This window comes from Myxocyprinus asiaticus, chromosome 1 (genome assembly GCF_019703515.2).
Source record: "Myxocyprinus asiaticus isolate MX2 ecotype Aquarium Trade chromosome 1, UBuf_Myxa_2, whole genome shotgun sequence".
NCBI classification, from domain to species: domain Eukaryota; kingdom Metazoa; phylum Chordata; class Actinopteri; order Cypriniformes; family Catostomidae; genus Myxocyprinus; species Myxocyprinus asiaticus.
Genome location: NC_059344.1, coordinates 48,371,155 through 48,392,663, shown reverse-complemented (window position 1 = coordinate 48,392,663; position 21,509 = coordinate 48,371,155). Strand labels below are relative to the sequence as shown.

Below are 21,509 nucleotides of genomic sequence, written 5' to 3'. Positions count from 1 at the left end.
AATATGCTTCATTATAAAACGTTGGCATGATTACAATGTTAGACGTTCGGCAAGTTACTGTATTAGTTTACCTGTCAATTTGCTGGGTGACATGTGTAAGTAGTGCATAGCCTGCACAGAAGTGAAAAAAAAAAATCTTGGGGCAATCTTTTCCAGAAATTTTTTTTGTTATACTGGTTGAAAGTCGCTTCACATCCTGATAGCAATCAATAATTTAAGTGGTCTAAATGTAAAAAAATAAAATAAATAAATATATATATATATATATATATATATATATATATATATATATATATATATATATATATATATACACACACACACACACACACACCTGTATATATTGGTGGTGTATGTTCAAAATACATTGAAATGTCTCAAAAACAGTAGAAAATAATCATATGGCTTCCAGACTCACTGGATGGTATCACTGTCAGATTCAGCAGTGGCACAGGAATAATTATTTCAGAATGTCTCAGAAAGCAGTGATAAAGGAGCAGTCAGTAACTTCAAAAGGACCTGTTTTATGACATAAACAGTAGCAAAAGGATGGCAAAATACTATCAGGCTGTAATGATACTATAGAGAGGAGATTAGGTATGAACCCAGGAGCGGGAGCTTTATTCAAAGAGTGCAGGACAACTGGGCAAACATTATAAATGTCTTTACTGTCACTTATGATCAATTTAATGCATCCTTACTCAATAAAAGTATTCATTTCTTTAATTTCTTTCCCAAAATATATAAATAAATAAATCCTTACTAACCCCAAACCTTTTCAGATAAATGTTGTTCTTTTGAACTTTCTATTCATCAAAGAATCCTGAAAAAACAAATTGTACACAACTGTTTTTAACATTGATAATAATCAGAAATGTTTCTTGAGCATCAAATCAGCATATCTGAATGATTTCTGAAGGATCATGTGACACTGAAGACTGGAGTAATGATGCTGAAAATTCAGCTCTGATCACAGGAATAAATTATATTTTACTATTGTATTATTATTATTATTTTAAATTGTAATAATATTTCACAATATTACTGTTTCTACTGTATTTTGGATCAAATCAATGCAGGCTTGGTGAGCAGAAGAGACTTTTTAACAGTAGTGTACATCCAACAGAATAATTCTAGCATTATTTACCAATGTAGTATTTACTACCCTAAAAACAACTGGATGATTGATGTGACACTTTGTGATAATAATGTTTGTTCCAAAAGACTTGTTTAAATGCATGAAACTAGTTTATTAGATATTAAAAATATAAATTGTGACAAGACAGGCTGTCAGTCTGTGTGTTAGTGTTGATGGGGATGTTTCAACGATTTCAGTGCAGTTACATTGTTACGTCAGTAGGTTGGCGGCAAGGGACTGTTATGAGTGAGTCAGTCAGCAGACTATTTAACCATTTCAGTCAAAAAGGCTGCTTTATTCAGGAACAAACAATGCTATGGTTATCAATATGTCAGTCATTGCTATTTCAATAGTGAATCCTGCATTTATATGCGAATGTAATTCCCGAAACTTTGCAGCGTGTACATGGCCGTTGGTCCTCCTCTTAGCAGCATAAAAATCAAGTTTTATACAAATTCTGAATGGATTATATATAGTATAGAAAGCGCACAACGAGCGCTCCCTTTATAATCACTAAAAAGCTGTCACTCATCTTCATTGTGATCTCTAGCACCCCAGTAGAACCAGGCCTATTAATAACGAAAAATGAGTAAGCCTAAATTTTTCCAATTTATGCAAGGGATACAAAAGCCCCAACATGGAGTGGATAGATATAGTAGAAAGATATATAGAGAGAGAAAATTACCCCTCAAAAAAGTCATTAAGAAGCTTTCTCTTCCCGACTGCGAGTGGAGGTTTATTATTCTCCATTTTTTAGCTAAAGTTAGCTTCACCGGAGTGGCACCAAGCAAGCAGTCATGTCAACAATGTCATGCACTTAGCGGTCTTTAGATGTGGGTGTTTACATTTTAAAGAGACATGACAACTAGCCTATAAACAAACTTAAATTATTGTAAATAATTAATTCACGAAATTTACCGTATCCACTGCATGAATTTAATCAGATTTGTCATTATTATTTTTACTAAAATAATTTTTTAGAAATAAAAAATAGACTTCAGTCCGAATGTAATGATAGGATGTCCTTCCTGTCTGTCAATCTATATTTGCATACCGCCACGCAACTTGTTCCCGACAATCGCACATCATCAGCGTGGGTTCCTTGACGCTGTGCAGAGCGAGCGCGAGAATGGAAGGCGAACCGCAGCTACCTTATGTTCCTCCTGAACAGTAGTGGATTTAGGCATGGGTGACATGGGCAGTGTTGGCAACCCGCCAAATTGACTGCATTTATACGATAGCCTATGTCGGCGTTAGCTAGCCAGCTTTATCAATAGCTGTTAGCTAAATTTGGTGGATGATGTCAGTAGCTGTTTATAAAATACCAAAATACCAAAATATAAACATGTTGACACAATTCAGTATTGATGTGATTCCATCACAACTGTTATTTTGATATATCGATGCGCTATTGTTTTATAATAATAGATTGTATATATTTTCTGTATAACCAAGTTAAGTTTCACTAATGAATGGAGCTTTTCGCATTATCTTGAACATTGTCTAGCATTCATTTCATGTGTTTTTGTAGTTTACTTTGCTGAATAATTACAGATTAACATTATGTCAGTTACTGTGAATCAGCATACCTGACTTTTAGTATAAAGAGAAGATCATTGAAATTATTTGAAAGTTACGAAGCAAGGTAGTTTGCAATTCGTCAGCGTTAGCAGGCAAGATCAAGTTAGCTAAAATTACACAAATCAATCCTTAAGGCACTATATTTCACATGCTTTGCAGTATCTTACCTGTCCAATAAGAAGAACGCCAATTCAGGGTCGGTTTTGATCCCCAAAACTGAACGAAGGTCCCTCCAGGAATCAAATGCCCTGCCGATGTTCACTCTAGTTTTCGCTCGACCACAATCACATTCCAGGATCACGTACCATGATCATGCCAGACGGGATTCAGTAGATAAATGTTTGTTTTTTTGGCTTACTCAGAGTTTGTGTAGGAGTCAGTTTTGTTCTGGGAGCCGGACGTTTGCTGGATTCCATCTCTAAGATAATGTTACCAAGTCTGTTGATGCTGTTGAATAGCAGAAGAGAATCACTGAGGCAAGGCTCTCAGGAGTGTGCATAAACATCACATCCTTTGGATTTTCCCAGCAAAAGCGACCCGCTCCCTTCTCATGAAAATCAGTCTACAGGCTTTAATAGGCAACCTAGGAAGTCCGGGAAGGGCTCATTTTTTAAGTTGTGTTACAAGCCATTCACACATTGGCAAAAAAAAAAAAAAAAAAAGGCGAATATTACATGAAAATTGTTACATATTGCACCTTTAAAGGGGGAAAAATGTAGGCCTACTTTTTATTTTTAGCTTATTAAAAGGATGTAAAAGTTTACAATAAGAGACTTTGGTAAATGTTATGGTATTATGTAAATCTGGATAAATTTATTGAGACAATGCATTATATGATGAAGGACTACAAAAGTAAAACTTTGCCATCCTGCTGGCCCTCCATTGATTGTCATCAAATAAATTCTGAGTTGTAACTTAATAAACACCACCCCCTGGCGGAGAACCTATGTACCTATAAGATGTCATATCTACTGAACAATTTCATATCGAGTTAACTTCTAAGAAACATGGGCTGACTGCGACCAAAAATTGGCTCTGGACTTTCTGGCCCAGAGTGGCCCACCAAACCCCACCTGCAACACACCTCACCATAACACACTGGCTCATTAATACACAGGTCAGTTTTTCAACAGAATTTTGATTAATCATGATATTATTATTATTATTGTCGAAAGTAATAAATAATTCCTTGACATTATTACTCATGGATTACTCTTGAAATTTACCTTGTATGTCAATTTCAAATTTTGTGTTGAAAAAAAGACATTGCTGAGTGCTAATGTTTGTACATGGGTCCATTTATTTGCTAGAGGATGTTTGATGAATTAATGGGTATTTATCTTTAGCAAACATTCTAATCTGAAAACCATTTCATCACACGATAGGCCTCTTTCATTTGCACAGTTCCAGAAGTTTGGACACACCTGGCTGAATGAATGTTTTTCATGATGCGAAAGACCTTAATAATCTGAAGGTTTAAATGCTAGAAATTAGTCTTGTAAATCATTCCTGTGGACTGGCAAATGAATGAAAAGTAGCCAACAAGTTTACATTTATGCATTTGGCAGATGCTTTTATCCAAAGCAACTTACAGTGCCCTTATTACAGGGACAATCCCCCTGGAACAACTTGGAGTTAAGTGCTTTGCTCAAGGACACAATGGTGGTGGTTGTGGGGATTGAACCAACAACCTTTTGCTTACCAGTTCAGTGCCTTAGTCCACTATGCCACCACACCAAACAAGTGCCCAATTTATCTAGGAATCTCTTCAAAACAGTTAGAAAAGCATCCCAGGTAACTGTTTGAGAGAATGCCAAGAGTGTGCAAAACATTTTATAATGGCAAAGAGCAGCTTTGTAGAATGTAAAATATAATATTAAGTTTTTATTTGTGTACCGTCTGTTGGCCACTGCATAGTTCCTGTACTTCAGTGTGTTATTTCACAGTTTTGATTACTTTTCCACATTTTAGAACCATAAAAAATGTGTACACCCAAACGTTTAACATACTAGTCGCAATCCCACAAATATAACTGTAAAATCATCCCAAAAGCTTTGGACAAAAAGGTGCAAACTTCTTATGCAAGATGTGCTGGACCTGTCTGCAACGAACATAGTTCCAAAATCTACAGAAGTTGCTAGCAAAGTTAAATTTCTCTCATAAACACGCGTTAGTCTGTAACACGTTAGTTACACTGAGTTACATTTTTAGATATTCACTGAGCAAATTCATATAATGGAAACAATAAAACATTAATGTATCATAAAATTCTTAAATTATGTCATTTAAGTGAAAGATAAATATAAAAACAAGGTACCCGTTTTTGGAAGAAAACATTGGAATCCAATAGGGGTTAAGAAAGCATTGCTGTCATTGGCTGCATGCTAGAGCACTGTAGTCCTGCAGTTATTTTCTATGGATAAGAGGCATAAAAGTATACTGTAATTCCTATCTACCTAAATGGGGAAAGGCTGAAATCTCCAGAACAGTTAGTCAAGAATGCGATCAAAGAACATATTTAAAATCAGCAGTAAAATCTGACAACAGTTGTATCAGTAATTGTGCTGCTATAGCTCAGATCATGCTAAAAAGTGCTGTTTTTCAGATTGGTCCAGCTAATGCGTATGCACGTTCTCAAGTTGACTGACAAGCGATGTCTGTATCTAAAAGGTGATCGGCTCTATTACCTGTAAGGCAGAACTTCCTTTTTTACATCCACCATATTGGGCATTCCAGTTTCTCCCATTCATTGTAATACAAGTGCTCCTTCTTGGGCTAAACAGCCTTTGGTACAATGTAGGCTTCTTGTACAACAGTTTAGCAGCAATTATAATTTGCAACGTCGAAAACATTACAGTGCTATTTTCTATCCTCTTAGGCATTAAGTTGATTTTAAATTACTTATGTAAACATCACTTCCAAGTTGTGTTTCATGCTGTTTTTAAAAATGCAATATGTGCAATTTGATCTGGGTGGTCGAGGTTTTTTTAACCAGTGGCGATTTTAGGGGGTGGCCTGTGGTGGCCTGAAATCTCATTGGCCACCCTGTGGCCACCCCAGAACTGATTGGTAGTTCATCATGTTCATCAACACAAGAACGAAGAACCAATAGAAACGCCTGTCAATCAAAGATGACATCTCAAGTCATTTGTTGATTTAGAGCCACACTGACCCAGGGTCAGTTTTATATTTCTGACCATTATAGTAGTGGTGGGACTGCAGCTGTGTGAGCTGATCTTTGATCAGCGGGGGGAGGGGCAGGCCGCGGGTGGCCAGGCAGGTGCCGCAGGTCGCGGCAGCGGGCGCCAGGTCAGGAGTATAATGGTCGGACAAAAGCACGAAGCTGACATGAGCTAGCGTCTACCTCCAACTTCCAATGAGTTGACGACGTCGATTTGTGGTCAAAAAGAAAGCTGTTATTTGAGAGGTATGCTCATCTAATCTAATGTTTAATTTATCCCGAATTCCCATGTGAATGTGAAAACATTTTTTCATTGTTACAGTAGCTAGGTTAAAGATTAAGCTAGACCCTACACCACATTCAGCATGTTATCTTTATATTGACATGAAATATGAAATGCCATGTTTTCTGATTTAATGACGGAGGTGTGTAAAGCGTTTTACAGATTAAATCTTTACATGAGTTATTTATGAGCTCTTTATGTGTATTATTGGTCAGTCAGACAAATAAAATCTTCAAAGATTTTATACCTTATTTGACATTTTAAATATACAGAGGCAGGGCAAATTGCACTTAAATGCCGCAAATGATTTGACTAACTATTTTATTTGGTAATATTCAAAGTTATTGAAGCTATCAGAACATGTGGAAAATAAACCTGAGTAGACACTGTAAACAGAGTTTTGTTTTTTACTGTATTCAGAGCTCAATCTGCAATTTTGGGGTTTCCAGACAGACACCTATAAGCCCTCGTAGCCAATTTCACACACTGATTTGTACCCAATTTAACAATATTTCTGCTGGACAGAGCAGTTATAGCTAATAAATGAATGAATAATTGACTGAATGATTGATTGAATTGCGCCTCAATCAGTTCTCACCTGTACTTGTATCTTTATATGATTATACACTATACCTGATGTTATACGCAGATTAATTCTCTACAATGAGAATAGCTCTTAAAAATGTGTAACTGACTTTTCCTAAACAATTACTGATTTAAAAATGGATGTTATGTTAATATAACCAGAGATTCCCAGAAACTGTAATAGGTTGAAATAGAACAGGAATAGAAAACTGTCAAATGTCAAAACAACAGTCTGATATTGAATACAAACAATTCAGTGAATGCTAACATGAGTTTAAGAATTCATCTATTCTACATGTGTGGATGTTGAAGCAAAGCAATGCGATATTTACACATTTTGATCATGTGCCATTCATAAAGGTTCTGCCAGTATCGCCACCCCACACTAGGTCTGTGCCATATCTTTGCCACCCCAGTAAAAATGTCCTGGATACGCCACTGTTTTTAACACGTCCTCCCATCAGGTCTAGGCATCAGGAGCTGCAGACAAAAATATTTAAGAATTTTAAAAGGCAGAATAATATGTGTGTGTTGTATTGCTGTGTAATAAAGGCATTTACTTCTAGGGAACAGCAACTCTGTCCTCCGTCTGTGTCCATTACGGCAGGTATGTTTCTCCTCTAGTCCTCTAGAAGATAGAACAAAGCATTCAGTCACCTTAGATTTTGTGCAGCTGACATGGATGGCACAGAATTTAAAAAATATATATATATATATTATTACAATAAGATTAAAAAATAAGATGAGATGAACATATACTGTGCTTAAAGAGTATACCTCTGTTAAGATAAATGAGAAGAGGACAAATCCAAAAAACTTACACATTAAACATGTCTGTCTCAGAATCCTCTAACCAGTCTTGCCAGTCATTCCATTCAAAGTATTCTGAGCAGCCAGGATCCTTGCAGGGACTGTGGACAAACAGGCACAGCCCTTGCCACTGCTCTGTGAGTATGTTCAGTCGTTGCATGATCACCTTTATCACTTGCCATGCTTTCTGGATGTCTGTTGAGGTTTTAACTACAGGTGGGGGAAAATACATAAAAAATAGAGATTACAAAAAAATTTTTTATATATATATATATATATATATATATATATACACACATGCAATGAATGCTCATGTTTGCAATGAAAGGTTTTTTTAATGCTTAAACTGGCAAATCAGGACAGAGGCCAAATAATATGGAAGGAAATATACTCTGTTCACTAAGAAGGTATTCTGAGAGGGTAATTTGTTGCATGAAGTAAATGACAGTATCTTCACTGTTGGGTGAACCATCCCTTTAAAAACAGCTGAAACAAAAAGCCAAATGGAAAATAAGAAAAACGTAATGCTCGCTCAAATACCAAGAGTCTGGCTAAAGCCTAGATGTCTGGTTGAGTTCTTCTGTCTTGCTTCACATCAGGATGAACATATAATGACACACTGGGGCAAATTAAAAACAGAAAAGTAACTTTTACTGTTGTAGCCTGTTACCTAATTACTTAACTTTTATCTCTGTAAAAATTGAACCTTAAAGTCTTCACTCAAGGACATTATACAACTTGCTGTTCCCAGTGTTAGATCTGAGTTGAAAGGTTTTAAGTTTAATTCCACAAAAACCTGAAACAACCTACAGGAACACTTAAAACATACAGTGCTTCTTCCACTGGCTGACTTTATGGTGCTTGTAAACAATGTTGAGCATTGTCATGTTGAAAATTGCCTTTGTGATATTTGACTGGATATGTATTTTGTTTTATTAGGTCCAGGGCCTCTTAAAGGGATAGTTCACCCTAAAATAAAAATGCAAGTGAATGAGTACCGATATTTTGAAGCTCAAAAATACAGAAAGTCAGCATAAAAGTAATTCAAAAGACCTCAGTGGTTAAATTCATGTCTTCAGAAGTGATATGATAGATGTGGATGAGAAACAGACTAGATCAATATTTAAAGTCCTATTTTACTATAAATCTCCTCACTGCCCAGTAGGTGGCGATATGCACAAAGAATACTAATTGCAAAAAAAAAAAAAAAAAAAAAAAATGTAAAAGTGAAAGTAGAGATTTATATTTAAATATTTATCTGTTTTTCTCCCACACTTATTATATTGCTTATTATATTACACTACTGGTCAAAAGTTTTGAAACACTTTCTCATTCTTTATTATAATATTTTTTAACTATTATTAGAATAATAGTAAAGTCATCAAAACTATGGAATAACATAAATGGAACTATGGGAATTATGTTGTGATTAAACAAAATCCAAAATAAATCAAAACTGTTATATTTGAGCATCTTCAAAGTAGTCACCCTTTGCCTAGAATTTGCAGACATGTACTCTTGACATTTTCTCAACCAACTTCTTGAGGTATCACCCTGGGATGCTTTTTAAACAGTATTGAAGGAGTTTCCATCTATGTTGGGCACTTATTGGCTGCTTTTCTTTATTATTTGGTCCAAGTCATCAATTTCAAAAACTTTTTTTTATTTTATTACATTTTAGTTTTATAATGAAATAAAGTAATATGGTGGCACATTATATTTTTGTCTACAAAACTAATTTCAAACATTTAAGTATACACCTTCAGATCAAAAGATTTTTAAGATCATGAGAAACATTTTAGTCAACTGTTTCAAAACGTCTGACCGGTAGTGTATATCGCTAGTATAACTTTGTGCTTTGAGCTTAAAATTTTTGATAAACATTCACTTGCATTGTATGGACCTACAGAGCAGAGACATTCTTCTAAAAACCTTTGTTTGTGTTCTGCAGAAGAAAGAAAGTCAAACACATCTGGGATGGCATGAGGGTGAGTAAATGATGAGAGAATTTTAATTTTTGGGTAAACTATCCCTTTAATGTGTAGAACCAGCCCTGAACCAACTTAATGATACATATTCCAATTATATAAAATTAGCACTTGCTGTTTATTACTATTAATATTCATGTGTGTGTGTGTGTGTGTGTGTGTGTGTTGGTGCACCATGAAGTTTTAATATGCCACTGTGTGTCTTTGCTGCCTTCTTGGCCAGGTCACTCTTAGAGATTTTTATATCAATTCGTTTTAATTCCTGGTTAAATAAAGGTTACTGAACTGAACTGATTAATTTTTGTGAATTGCTTAAAAATGAAAGAACAGAGGGCTTTTACAGAGCAAAATTCAGAGCAGTGTAATAATATATGGATACCTACAAGAATTAAATTAATGTATGACTTACGATCACTGTCTTTGCAGCGGATCTCAATGAACTGGTCTTCTTCATTACAGTGTTCTCTGAGCAGAACACGTTTGTTGCCACAACAGAACAGACACTGGTCTTTTCCAATCCAGTACTGAGAGTACAAGGTGCATATCCTAATGACTAGCCTGTAAAGGAAAATTACAAGGGTGACAACACATTACAAAACATTGTAGCTTTTGTATAATGCATTTGCTGTCTGGAAGAGACACAAGGCATTTACCTGTGGAAGAAGCCATGTGGTATCTCAGGTAGGAAATAAACATGAATGTTAAGGTCCTCTGGAATGTCTTCTCCCCAATTTTGCTGTACCAGCTCATTGTTTGTAAGGTAACTTGGGAACAGCCAAGCAGCTGGCTCATACACAATGGGATCTGAGGCCACCCATTTTTTCTCTGGATGGAATTCATTAGCTTTTGGATTGAGAGAACTGTTATGTTTGCATGGCAAACAAACGTCAAAGTGTTTCAGCAACAAAAGGATATTTCCTTCCCTCTTTTTGGATCCAACCATCTCCTCAATGAATTCTTCATCAGTAAAGCCTAACTTTAGGAACTCACTGCGAACCAGGATCCTAATAGCCACATTGCTCAAAGTTGCTCTGTCTTCATAGTCTCTGATCCATCTCTTCTTGTGTTTCGAAAGTGCATTTTCTGACTTCAGCAGTACAGAGGAAATAGCATTCAGTTCCTCAACTAGGTCATGCCTCACAATGGTCTATGAGAGAATACAGGAGATTAAGGATTTTGCTTGTATTGCTAAATTAAACACTGATTAGTATTTTACTTTATGGGGTAAGTTTTAGGGTTGCAGAAATAACCTTAAACAATGAGATGAGGAATGATGGTTTAACAAACAAAGAATCCGTCAATTCTGTGATTTCCTTGTACCATATAATGACCCCAATTCGGTGAAGATACTGTAGAATTAACTTCAATTTGTCATGGTCCAGTGCACCATGTCTATTCTGCAGTTCATACAGCAGATCCTCTTGAGTGACAATTCCTGTTAATAGATTATAAATGATAAAACTAGGAAACTAATTGAACAACAAAATGGCAAACATAAATTATATATATGTATATATATATATAAAAAACACACACTGACCATGCTGAGGAATGTCACCATTTTTCAGAAGTTCTTGGATATCAGTTTCCACCTCACGGTAGCATCTAGGTAATGTCTGTTCTATGTAAGGGAATGTATCTTTATTCAAGATCTCATTTTTTATGTTAGTGTGCAATTTGCAAATGTCCACTGGTTTTGTGCAGTCTATAGGTACAAGATCAAGGACCTAAAAGCAAAAGGAGATGAAGTAGATCATGGCAGCAATAGCCTTTGTTATATGTCTTATAAGACAGTATTTCCAAAACCAAACATGCTTACCTTTAGTTTGTACTCAGTAAGTCTTTTAATCTGATCTATCTGGTCAGAGTACAGAGATGGGTCCTCCTTATCTTGGAGGTTCTTTCTCCGCTGGTTTAAATTAAATTTATGCCTTTGCAGCATTTCCTCCACCTTCTCTTCAATGTGTTTTTGCTTTTCTTTCACTTCAGCCTCATTGGTGCACTGGTCAACATGAGTCCCCACCAAAAGGACCACTGAGTCTGGTATCTTAAGCTGAATATTTTTGATCCAGAAGCCTACTTTCTCATTGAAAGATTGGGGATCCTTAATCTGGTAACTAAATAAATAAAATAATATGATTAATAATAATAATACAATATATTTAAATTTTTTGAAAGAAAATCAGTCTCAGTCACAATGCTAGAATAGTGTTTGCCAGGACCTAGCTACGCCATTGCAAAAATGTTCTGGGTGTTTTTGTTTTTTCAATTAACGTTGCTATGCAGTTGCTAGGGTGTTCTGGGTGTTTGTTGGAGCATTGAGGGTGGTTGCATAGGGTATTAAGGGTATAGCAGACCCTGAAGTCTTTTATAACATTCTGGTCCCTAGATATGGCTTAAGTCACTCCTTTAAAGCAAGTCTATGGGAAATTTTGTCTGTTTTATTTTAATTTTTTTTGTCCGTCAGATGAAAAGTAAATGGAGTAAGTCTTAGAAATGCAATAGCGACATAGGGTTTGTTGAAATCCCTAACACTAAGCATGAGCAATAGTAAAGGCAGAAACACACTCTACGCAAGTACGTAAACGCAGTTGCTTCTAGCTATTCAAAATTTGTTTTTGTTTTTGTGTTCCAAAACCTGTCAGACCACAATTCATAAAACAACAAAAGTACGCATTGCATTCTCAATGTTGCCACAAGGAGTGCTATAGTGGACATAGCAGTCCCACGCCTGCTGTGAGTTTTCTTTTTCAAGCCAACTACTGTCATGCGGAGCAACAGTTTGAAGAGAATATTGCTGAGCATGTAAATTAAAGTCAGAATATTTATAGCAACTTACCTGAATAATAACACACAGATTAATGGCACAGACTTCTGGACATAACTCTATCACCCCCTTGAATTCTATAGTTTGTTACAGGCACAGTAACACAAAAATGCATATTAAGCATGTTGGCGAAATTCTATAATTTGCATACACGTACTTGCGTAAAGTACATTTCTGGCCTAAAATTGATGCTTTAGCAAGTAACATAAGAATGAATACCACATTACACAAATGATGTTACCGCTTCTAAACTGCTAAAAAAAAAAAAAAAAAAAAAATACTTTTAAAGTCATTTATCAAGTTTATTACCACATGGTGTTATGGCTACTAAAGTGGATATTGTGTGCATTATAAATTGCATTGTGCATTCAGTGTAGTGTTGCCACATTTGGAGCTGTACAATAAAGGACATTCTCTCTAAAGTTGCTGTTGGGGGTTGTTGCAATGGCAGTTGTTGTTTTTGTGGACTTCAGACAGTCCCTTATCACACCCACAACAGTATTAGGACATTTTAGCGCAATGTGTGGACTTTTTAGACAGTCCCTTACCCGCATAAGGCAACATTTACAACGAATATCAAGATTAAATTAACGATCTTAAACGATATCGCCATGACGCCATCTGACTAATTAAATTATAGGACAAATCTTTTTTTTTTTTTCACCCAAATTTGGAATGCCCAATTCCCAATGCACTCTAAACGCTCCTGGTGGCGTAGTGACTCGCCTCAATCCAGGTATCAAGAATGAATCTCAGTTGCCACTGCGTCTGAGACCGTCAACCCGCGCATCTTATCATGTGGCTTGTTGAGCACATTACCACAGAGACACGTGGAGGCTTCACGCCATCCACCGTGGCATCCACGCACAACTCGCCACGCGCCCCACCGAGAGCGAACCACATTATAGCGACCACGAGGAGGTTACCCCATGTGACTGTACCCTCCCTAGCAACTGGTACAATTTGGTTGCTTAGGAGACCTGGCTGGAGTCACTCAGCATGCCCTGGATTCGAACTCGCGACCCCCTGCGACTTTTCATCTTTAAAAACAAGACGATCCCGTATTTTACAGGACGGGTGGCAACCCTAGGTGGGTATTGCAGAGAGTACCATGTATATTGTATGATTAAGCATGAGCAAGTCAATGGTACCAAAAATGCCTGTAGCTAAAAATATTTGTGTTTTTTTAAAGTAGCGTAGGCTATGTATAAATGCATTCAGTGCATACCTGGCAAGATCGATGGCAAGTATGACAAAGGCTTGAGCTGTTATAAATACATGGTGGGTGATATAGTATTCCTCTTGTCCAGCAAAGTCCCAAAATAAAAAACGGACACCATCACTTTCAACTTCAGTGATTTCAATTCCTATAGTACGATCAGCCTCTGCCACAGGTACAGGGCAACCCTGCTTTAGACTGCGGCACAGAGTGGATTTCCCCGCCATGGAGGACCCCAGAAACATGGTCTTTACAGTATAAAGGTCTAAAGAGTTTTCCTCTAGCATTGTAAAGTAAATCTGGATATCTCTCAATCCCCCAGCACAGACCTCCTCAGGAGGCTTTCTAAGAGGGTTGCCATTGGCTTTGAACTGAGTTAAGCAGTTGTTCTGAAAGAGCATATCTGGTAGCTCAGCTAACTGGTTCCTCTCCACATAGAGTTCTTTAAGGCAAGGAAGACCCACAAGAGGTTCCAGATTCCTCAGGCAGTTGTTGGACAGGTTCAAATAGGTGAGATTCTGGCACTTGTTTATGTCTTGGGGTAGCTTTCCAAGCCGATTAGTGCTCAACTTTAGGAACTGTAGTCTTTTTAAGGATGGGAAAACATTTTCTGGAATGGTTTTCAAACTGTTCTGATTCATATAAAGTTTCACCAACTGGCGTAACTCCTGAATCTCCAAGGGAAAATCAGTCATCTCATTCCTGCTTAAGTTGAGCTCTGTCAGGTTTGACATTTGAGAGATACCAGTGATTTGTTTGAGTCTATTGCGTTGTAGGTCAACCTTGACTGCTTCTTTACCTCTCTGGAGGAGCTCAGTCGGAAGTGCTTTAAGTTTCTTTTCAGCGAAATCTTCCTTTGTGCCATTTTGTCTGCCTATAGGGAAAAAAAATGATGTAAACATTCAGCTATAAAAACAGTTTTTTTGTTTTGATTTTGTTTTTAACTATAGATTGAAGTAAAGAAAAGGATTGAATTGTACACACACACACACACACACACAAAATAAAAATAAAATAAAATTCATTTGGGTTCAGTTGTTTGGTCTACTCATAATTCAGTGCGAGTGAGTCAAACTTACAGATTCAAGCAAATATTATCTCCACTATGACGATACAGTAAAACCTGAGATGTAGACTTTTAAGAGGATGCAGCAAAGATATGACACACCGAAATTATATTACATGGTGTTCACATTCCTTTGTTAGTACATACACATCAATAGCATTACTTAAAGTAAAATAAAAAAATAAAAAGAACATACCATTTAAATTGGGCATGTTGTCGAACAGCTGCTAAAAAGCCTTTTCTCTCCCACTCTCTTTGACTGTGCTATGTCTGTTAAGTAATCTACTTCCTTATGTGTCATAAAGGCGGGACTTATGTTTCAAATAGTAGCTAGACTGTTTCACTTTCATTTTCTGGCAACTGAAGCAGTATATTTTCCAGTTTCTGTCACATGACTCTTTGTGGACATACAAAAAGGTCCTCTGAAAGCAATGTGCCACTGCCATCATCTGACCAAAATGTGAAACTTGAGTGAGCATTACATGTTCTGGTGTGTCTACACTCCATTTTCCATGGTGAAAACTTGTCAGTGTTCCTACAAAAAGACAATGGTCATGAAATAGCACACTTATTCTTTCACGTAGTGTTTCCTTTTTCTCCATCTCTCGGAGTCTGAACATTGTATGCTATTTTGTTTTGTAATGACTTTTACTGAGGAGATGGATTTCAAAAGGTATTTGGACACATGCTGTAAAAGTTAAACATTAATTTGCTTTGAATTATATACAAAGCAAAACCAAAGAGAGAAGAGAGAAAATGTATGGTTTTGCTGCTACTGAATTAGAATTACTTTGTTGGTGCATCCTCTTACAGGTTTAGCATACAGTAATTGAAGTAAGTAAAGTAAAGAATTTTGGAAGAAACTAAGGTCACTATTTTATGTAGACTAAGAAAAAAATATGCTAGCTAAAACAACACTTTAAGACTTTTAAACCAGTGAGTTAAAGCATAAAAAAAATAAAATAAAAAAAATGTAAGCAGGCCCCATTTAAAAGGCAGATGAATAACGTTCTTAAAGGTGCAATATGTAAGACTGATAACAAGCGTTTGAAATGGGTACTGCAGTCCAAATTCAAAATATTGGAGAGTTGTCTGCCCCACCCCAGACTTGAAGCTCATGCGGGTTGCCAGAATGTTTTAAAGGATTTCTGGGCTTTAAGCTGTCTCCATCTTCCAAAGGCATCTCTAATATTTATCCTTGTTTTACTACACCTCTGGTCATGATGGGTTTTAGACGGATGGCGAGGCTTTTAAGGTCAGGTGGAATCTGTTATCTCTTATCCAGTTCGTTTGCTGGCTTCCGTGGCTGAAGCATGCAGTGTTGTTTGATTGCAAACTTGTTCAAATCTGGCAACCCAGCGGTGTCGAAATATTACTGGTGAGTGGGCAGTGAGCAGGATCACACAGGCCAAAACATAAACAGAAATTCCAGCCCGGAATGGAAACTTCAAAGTAGAATATACTGGCTGTAGCATTGTTATTGGAGAAGCCAGTATTTCAACTTGGCATGTTTGCTAATTCTCTAATGACATTATGTTCATTTTATGATTTAGAACAGTAAAAATATTACATATAGCACCTTTAAGGGTCTAAATCTACGACACTGGGAATACTCAAGATGTACAAAAAGTATCTTAGCCAACAACATTGACACAATGACAGTTTGGGACGGACAACCATTATTTACTAACATGACTCCATTTAGCATGTTACAGTAGCGAAACATTAGTTTCGAAGCTTCCATTGGCCTCAGGCCGATGCTGCATGACATCGCTCGCGTCCGGTGTAGACAAGGTGTAATTCAATTCTTCTCTATTCTCACTATTCACCTTATGCGTCAGAGAAACTAGCATGCAGCCATCTTGAAAATTTTGTCTCTGTACTTCTGTTCTAGTGGTCGCTTGTAGGGTCGGAGATTCTAGGGGGATGGGTGGAGGTAACCCACAGACACATGACAACCACAAACTCTCAGCTCCAGCAGCAGGAATCTGCATGACAGCATTGCTGACCAAGATGGCACAGCTCACAAATACCCATCTCACATCACACAATTCAGCCATGAAACACTCAGTTTATATAGGGAGGAAACACACTGCGTGCTGGTGCTCCCCATTAACAATCAGCTCACCTGGTTACCCCACACATGAGAGCGATTAAGAGAGAGGGAGATAAAGACAAAACACACATTCTACATACACACAAACAATACAGCCGAAAAGGCCATCACAATTGGGGGGCATATTTTGCTTTTCTATTTCCTGGAAAAGAGCTGCAGAAAAAACTGCTGACACTAAACGACACTGATAACAGCCACAACGAACATTTATCATAAAATTCAAAATAACACATTCCAGCTTAGATCGCCAATCAAAACATACACAGATCAGATTAAATAGAAACTCCTACTCAAGAACTGGAGATGTTTCATCTGGATTATACACATAACTGACGAAAGCTATTTCAGAAAGCTATTTCACCCTTTTCTTAGGGTGGCATTTGCCTCCATTTGCCACCCCGGTAGATCCACCCCTGGGTTATAGAGATGTCAAAAGCTATCATGAGTATTTAAAAAGTGTTCAGGGATTGTCATAACAACTGGAAGCAGATCGGGGAGATTTTAAAACAAGAGTACTTCATTCATAAATACACAAGATCCTAACTTCAAGCTGTGGACGTACTGATGTGCCTCTTTGCTCATTAAACTCCAAGAGACAACACAAAGTCATTAAAAATATCTCGTACGACACCTCTGACCATCTTCACATGTCATTCACCCATTGTGTTATAGTTAAGGTAAGCAAATTTCTAAAGGTTGTAGTAAGATGCTGTTGGACAGATGAACTAACTACAGATTATTACAGTAGGCCTATGCCTTATCATTTGAGAACAGTAATCAATTATTTAAAAAAAAAAAAAATATATATATATATATATATATATATATATATATATATATTCACAATTCAAGGGTTGTAGTAGGCTGCAGTTGGACAGACTGTCTTACTACAGGTGAAATTATTACAGTATGCCTTATCATATGAGTACAGTAATTATTTTAGAAAAATAATCACACTTTAAAGGTTGTAATAAGCTGCTATTGGACAGACTGACTTACTATATGTGAGTTACTTACTACATACTTACAGTATGCCTTATCATATGAGTACAGTAATCAATCAAAAAAAAACATTACAAATCAACAAAATGTTATTTTTACATTCTAAAGGTTGTAATAAGCTGCAATTGGACAGAATGACTAACTACATGTGAGATTATTACAGCATGCCTTATCATATGAGTACAGTAAGCAACTGTTTATTTGTTTTTTTTTTGTTTTTTTTTTTTTTTTTTTTTTTTAAATCATAAAAAATCACCAAAATGTTATTTTCACATTCTAAAGGTTGTAGTAAACTGCTATTGGACAAACGGACTAATTACAGGTGAGATTACACTATGTAACACAATTTTTGTTCCTGGGTAGTAAGTGTTATTTCCTAATTGCTTATGACTCAAAAGTATTTAAAAGTTATTCCCCACAAACTTTGCTTTTGTGACCAGGACAGTGATATTTTGAAATTTACCTATTTCCAATGAGAATGTCTTTTCATTCACATGAAGTCAGAAAAAAAACAACATATGAATCCAAAATCCTTCTTTATCTGTGGTCTGACAAAGACACCGGCTTTGACCTTTGCCTCAGACAGCTTAGGGAAGAAGTCTTGAAGGTACTTGAAGGCTGCAGACTCCTTATCTAGAGCTCTGACAAATTGTTTCATAAGGCCCAATTTGATGTGCAGTGGTGGCATCAGCAACTTCCGGAGGTCCACCAGTGGCTCCCACTTGACGTTGTTCCTCCCCACAGAGAACTCGGTCCGCTGTGGCCAGTCCCGCCAGTGGTAGTGCACCTTGGTGTCCCTGCTGTCCCAAAGGCAAAGATAGCAGGAAAACTTGGTAAAACCGCCTTGGAGACCCATCAGGAATGCCACCATTTTGTAGTCTCCTATGACCTCCCAGCCATACTCATCATACTTCAAGGCATCCAGCAAGGTCTTGATGCTGTTGTAATCCTCTTTGAGGTGCACCGAGTGAGCCAGGGGAAGAGACAGGTACTTGTTACCATTATGGCCCAGCACGGCTTTGAATATTACTTTAGTATAAATACATGTTAATTTGGATTCATATGTTGTTTTTTTCTGATTTATGTGAACAAAAAGACACAAATTCGCCCGTTTTCTCATTGGAAATAGGTACATTTCAAAATATCACTGTCCTGGTCACAAAAGCAAAGTTTGTGGGGAATAATAGCCCTTTTCTATACTTTTGAGTCATAAGCAATTAGGAAATAACACTTACTACCCTAGCAAAAAATAAATAAATAAATAAAGCACTGTGTTACACAGTGTTATTACAGTATGCCTTATCATATGAGTACAGTAATCAATAATTTTAGAAAAAAAATAATAAAAAAAAAATCACCAAAATTTTATTTTTACATTTCAAATGTTGTAGCAGGCTGCAGTTTGACAGACTGATTTACTACAGGTGAGAATATTACAGTATGCCTTATCACATGAGTACAGTAATCAGTAATTTTTAAAAAATCCTAAAAAATCTCCTAAATGTTATTTTCACATTCTAAAGGTTGTAGTAAAATGCTATTAGACAGACTGACTAACTACAGGTGAGATTATTACATTATGCCTTATCATATAAGTACAGTAATAAATAATTTTAGAAAAACAATAATTAAAAAAATCACCAAAATGTTATTTTTACATTTCAAATGTTGTAACAGGCTGAAATCTGACAGACTGATTTACTACAGGTGGGATTATTACAGTATGCCTTATCATATAAGTACAGTAATCAATAATTTTAGAAATAAATCCTAAAAAATCACCTAAATGTTATTTTCACATTCTAAATGTTGTAGTAAGCTGCTATTGGACAGACTGACTTCAAATCAAATCACTTTATTGTCACACAACCATATACACAAGTGCAACAGTGGGTGAAAGTCTTGGGTGCAGTTCCGAGCAACATAGCTGTCATGACAGTGATGAGACATATAACAATTTACAAAGAACATCAGATTTACACAACACAATTTACATATCTAATATACACATAATTACACACAACACAATATACAAATAATAATATACAATGTACAGTATACAATACACACAAAATAGAATACACATACACACAATATAGAATACACATTATACAATAAAAATTGTATATATAAAATATACAGTAGGTTGTATTGTGTATTGACATTCAGGCTATCGGTTGATAGTCAGTTGCCAGTGTGTTGTTAAGAGAGAATATAAACTATGACAGTCCAGTGTGAGATAATAAGATTAATAAAGTGCAGTGCTGATGTATATTGATTGTGAGAGATCAAGAGTTCAAAAGTCTGACTGCTTGGGGGAAGAAGCTGTCATGAAGTCGGCTGGTGCAGGTCCTGATGCTGCGATACCGCCTGCCTGATGGTAGCAGTGAGAACAGCACATGGCTCAGGTGGCTGGAGTCTCTGATGGTCCTCCAAGCTTTTTTAACACACCGCCTGATATATATGTCCTGGAGGGAGGGAAGCTCACCTCCGATGATGTGTCTGGCAGTTCGTACCACACTTTGCAGGGCTTTGCGGTTGAGGGCAATGCTGTTGCTGTATCAGGCAGTGATGCAGCCAGTCAGGATGCTCTCTTCAGTGCTGGTGTAGAACCGTGTGAGGATGTGGTGGTTCATTCCAAACTTCCTCAGCCGTCTCAGGAAGAAGAGGCACTGATGAGCCTTCTTTACAACGGCCTCAGTGTGGACGGACCATGTGAGTTCCTCAGTGATGTGGACACTCTCTCCACTGGTGCTCCATTGATGGTGATGGGACTGTGTTCTCTGTCTTTTCTCCTGAAGTCCACTACAAGCTCCTTGGACTTTCTGACGTTGAGGGAGAGGTTGTGCTCCTGACACCAGCATGTCAGAGTGTGCACCTCCTCTCTGTAGGCTGTTTCATCGTTGTCAGTGATCAGACCACCGTCGTATCATCAGCAAACTTAATGATGGCATTGGAGCTGTGTGTTGCCACACAGTCATGTGTGTACAGGGAATACAGGAGTGGGCTGAGAACACAGCCCTGTGGGGTTCCAGTGTTGACTGTCAGTGATGAGGAGATGTTACTGCCCATTCTAACCACCTGGCGTCTGCTTGACAGGAAGTCTAGGATCCAGCTGCACAGTGAGCTGTTTAAAGTCCAGAGCCCGGAGTTTCACATTAAACTTGGAGGGCACTATGGTGTTGAATGCTGAGCTGAAGTCTACAAACAGCATTCTCACATATGTGTTCCTTATCACTTATTACCGGTGAGATTATTACAGAATGCCTTATCATATGAGTTCAGTAATAAATTATTTTAGAAAAAAGTAATAAAAAATCACCAAAATTTTATTTTCACATTTTAAAGGTTGTAGTAAGCTGCAATTGGACAGACTGACTAACTACAGGTGAGATTATTACAGTATGCCTTATCATATCGGTACAGTAATCAATAATTTTAGAAAAAAATTCCTCAAAATTATTTTTCACATTCCAAAGGTTGTAGTAAGTTCCCAGTGGATAGACAGACTAACATATGTGAGATTTTTACAGTAAGTTTAATAATATGAGTACAGTACTTGATTATTTTAGAAAATAATTCACCAAAATGCTTTTTTCACATTCCAAAAGTTGTAGTAACTTCTCAGTGAATAGACTGACTAACTACAGGTGAGGTTAACACAGTACGCCCTATCATTTGTGTACAGTAATAAATTATTTTAGAAAAAATCA

At 36.9% G+C, this 21,509-nt stretch overlaps 1 protein-coding gene across 3 annotated transcripts; it reads right to left on the bottom strand.

Moving 5' to 3' along the window:
- Positions 1–3,071: 3,071 nt before the first annotated feature.
- Positions 3,072–15,001, bottom strand: LOC127446622 (malignant fibrous histiocytoma-amplified sequence 1-like). 3 transcript variants are annotated; one of them, XR_007898230.1, is made up of 11 exons: positions 14,875–15,001; positions 13,622–14,486; positions 11,386–11,683; positions 11,107–11,293; positions 10,817–11,001; positions 10,220–10,713; positions 9,976–10,124; positions 7,590–7,788; positions 7,329–7,396; positions 7,101–7,248; positions 3,072–3,166 (listed from the first exon to the last, which is right to left on the bottom strand). XR_007898230.1 is itself a non-coding variant. In XM_051707700.1 (10 exons), the coding sequence occupies exons 1-10, from the start codon at positions 14,888–14,890 to the stop codon at positions 7,235–7,237; spliced, it is 2,475 nt and encodes an 824-aa protein (XP_051563660.1). In that variant the 5' UTR covers positions 14,891–15,001; the 3' UTR covers positions 3,591–7,234. The 3 variants fall into 3 exon arrangements, 2 of the variants coding, with proteins under 2 accessions (XP_051563660.1, XP_051563673.1); XM_051707700.1 differs by lacking the exon at positions 3,072–3,166 and having other exon boundaries at positions 3,591–7,248; XM_051707713.1 differs by lacking the exons at positions 3,072–3,166; positions 14,875–15,001 and adding an exon at positions 14,692–14,804 and having other exon boundaries at positions 3,591–7,248.
- Positions 15,002–21,509: the final 6,508 nt, after the last annotated feature.

Coding starts and splice junctions, on each gene's coding strand:
- LOC127446622 (XM_051707700.1), bottom strand. Junction 10,125..10,219: donor CCACATGGCTTCTTCCACAG/GTAAATGCCTTG, acceptor TTTCCTTTACAG/GCTAGTCATTAGGATATGCA. Junction 7,397..7,589: donor GAGACAGACATGTTTAATGT/GTAAGTTTTTTG, acceptor TCTATCTTCTAG/AGGACTAGAGGAGAAACATA.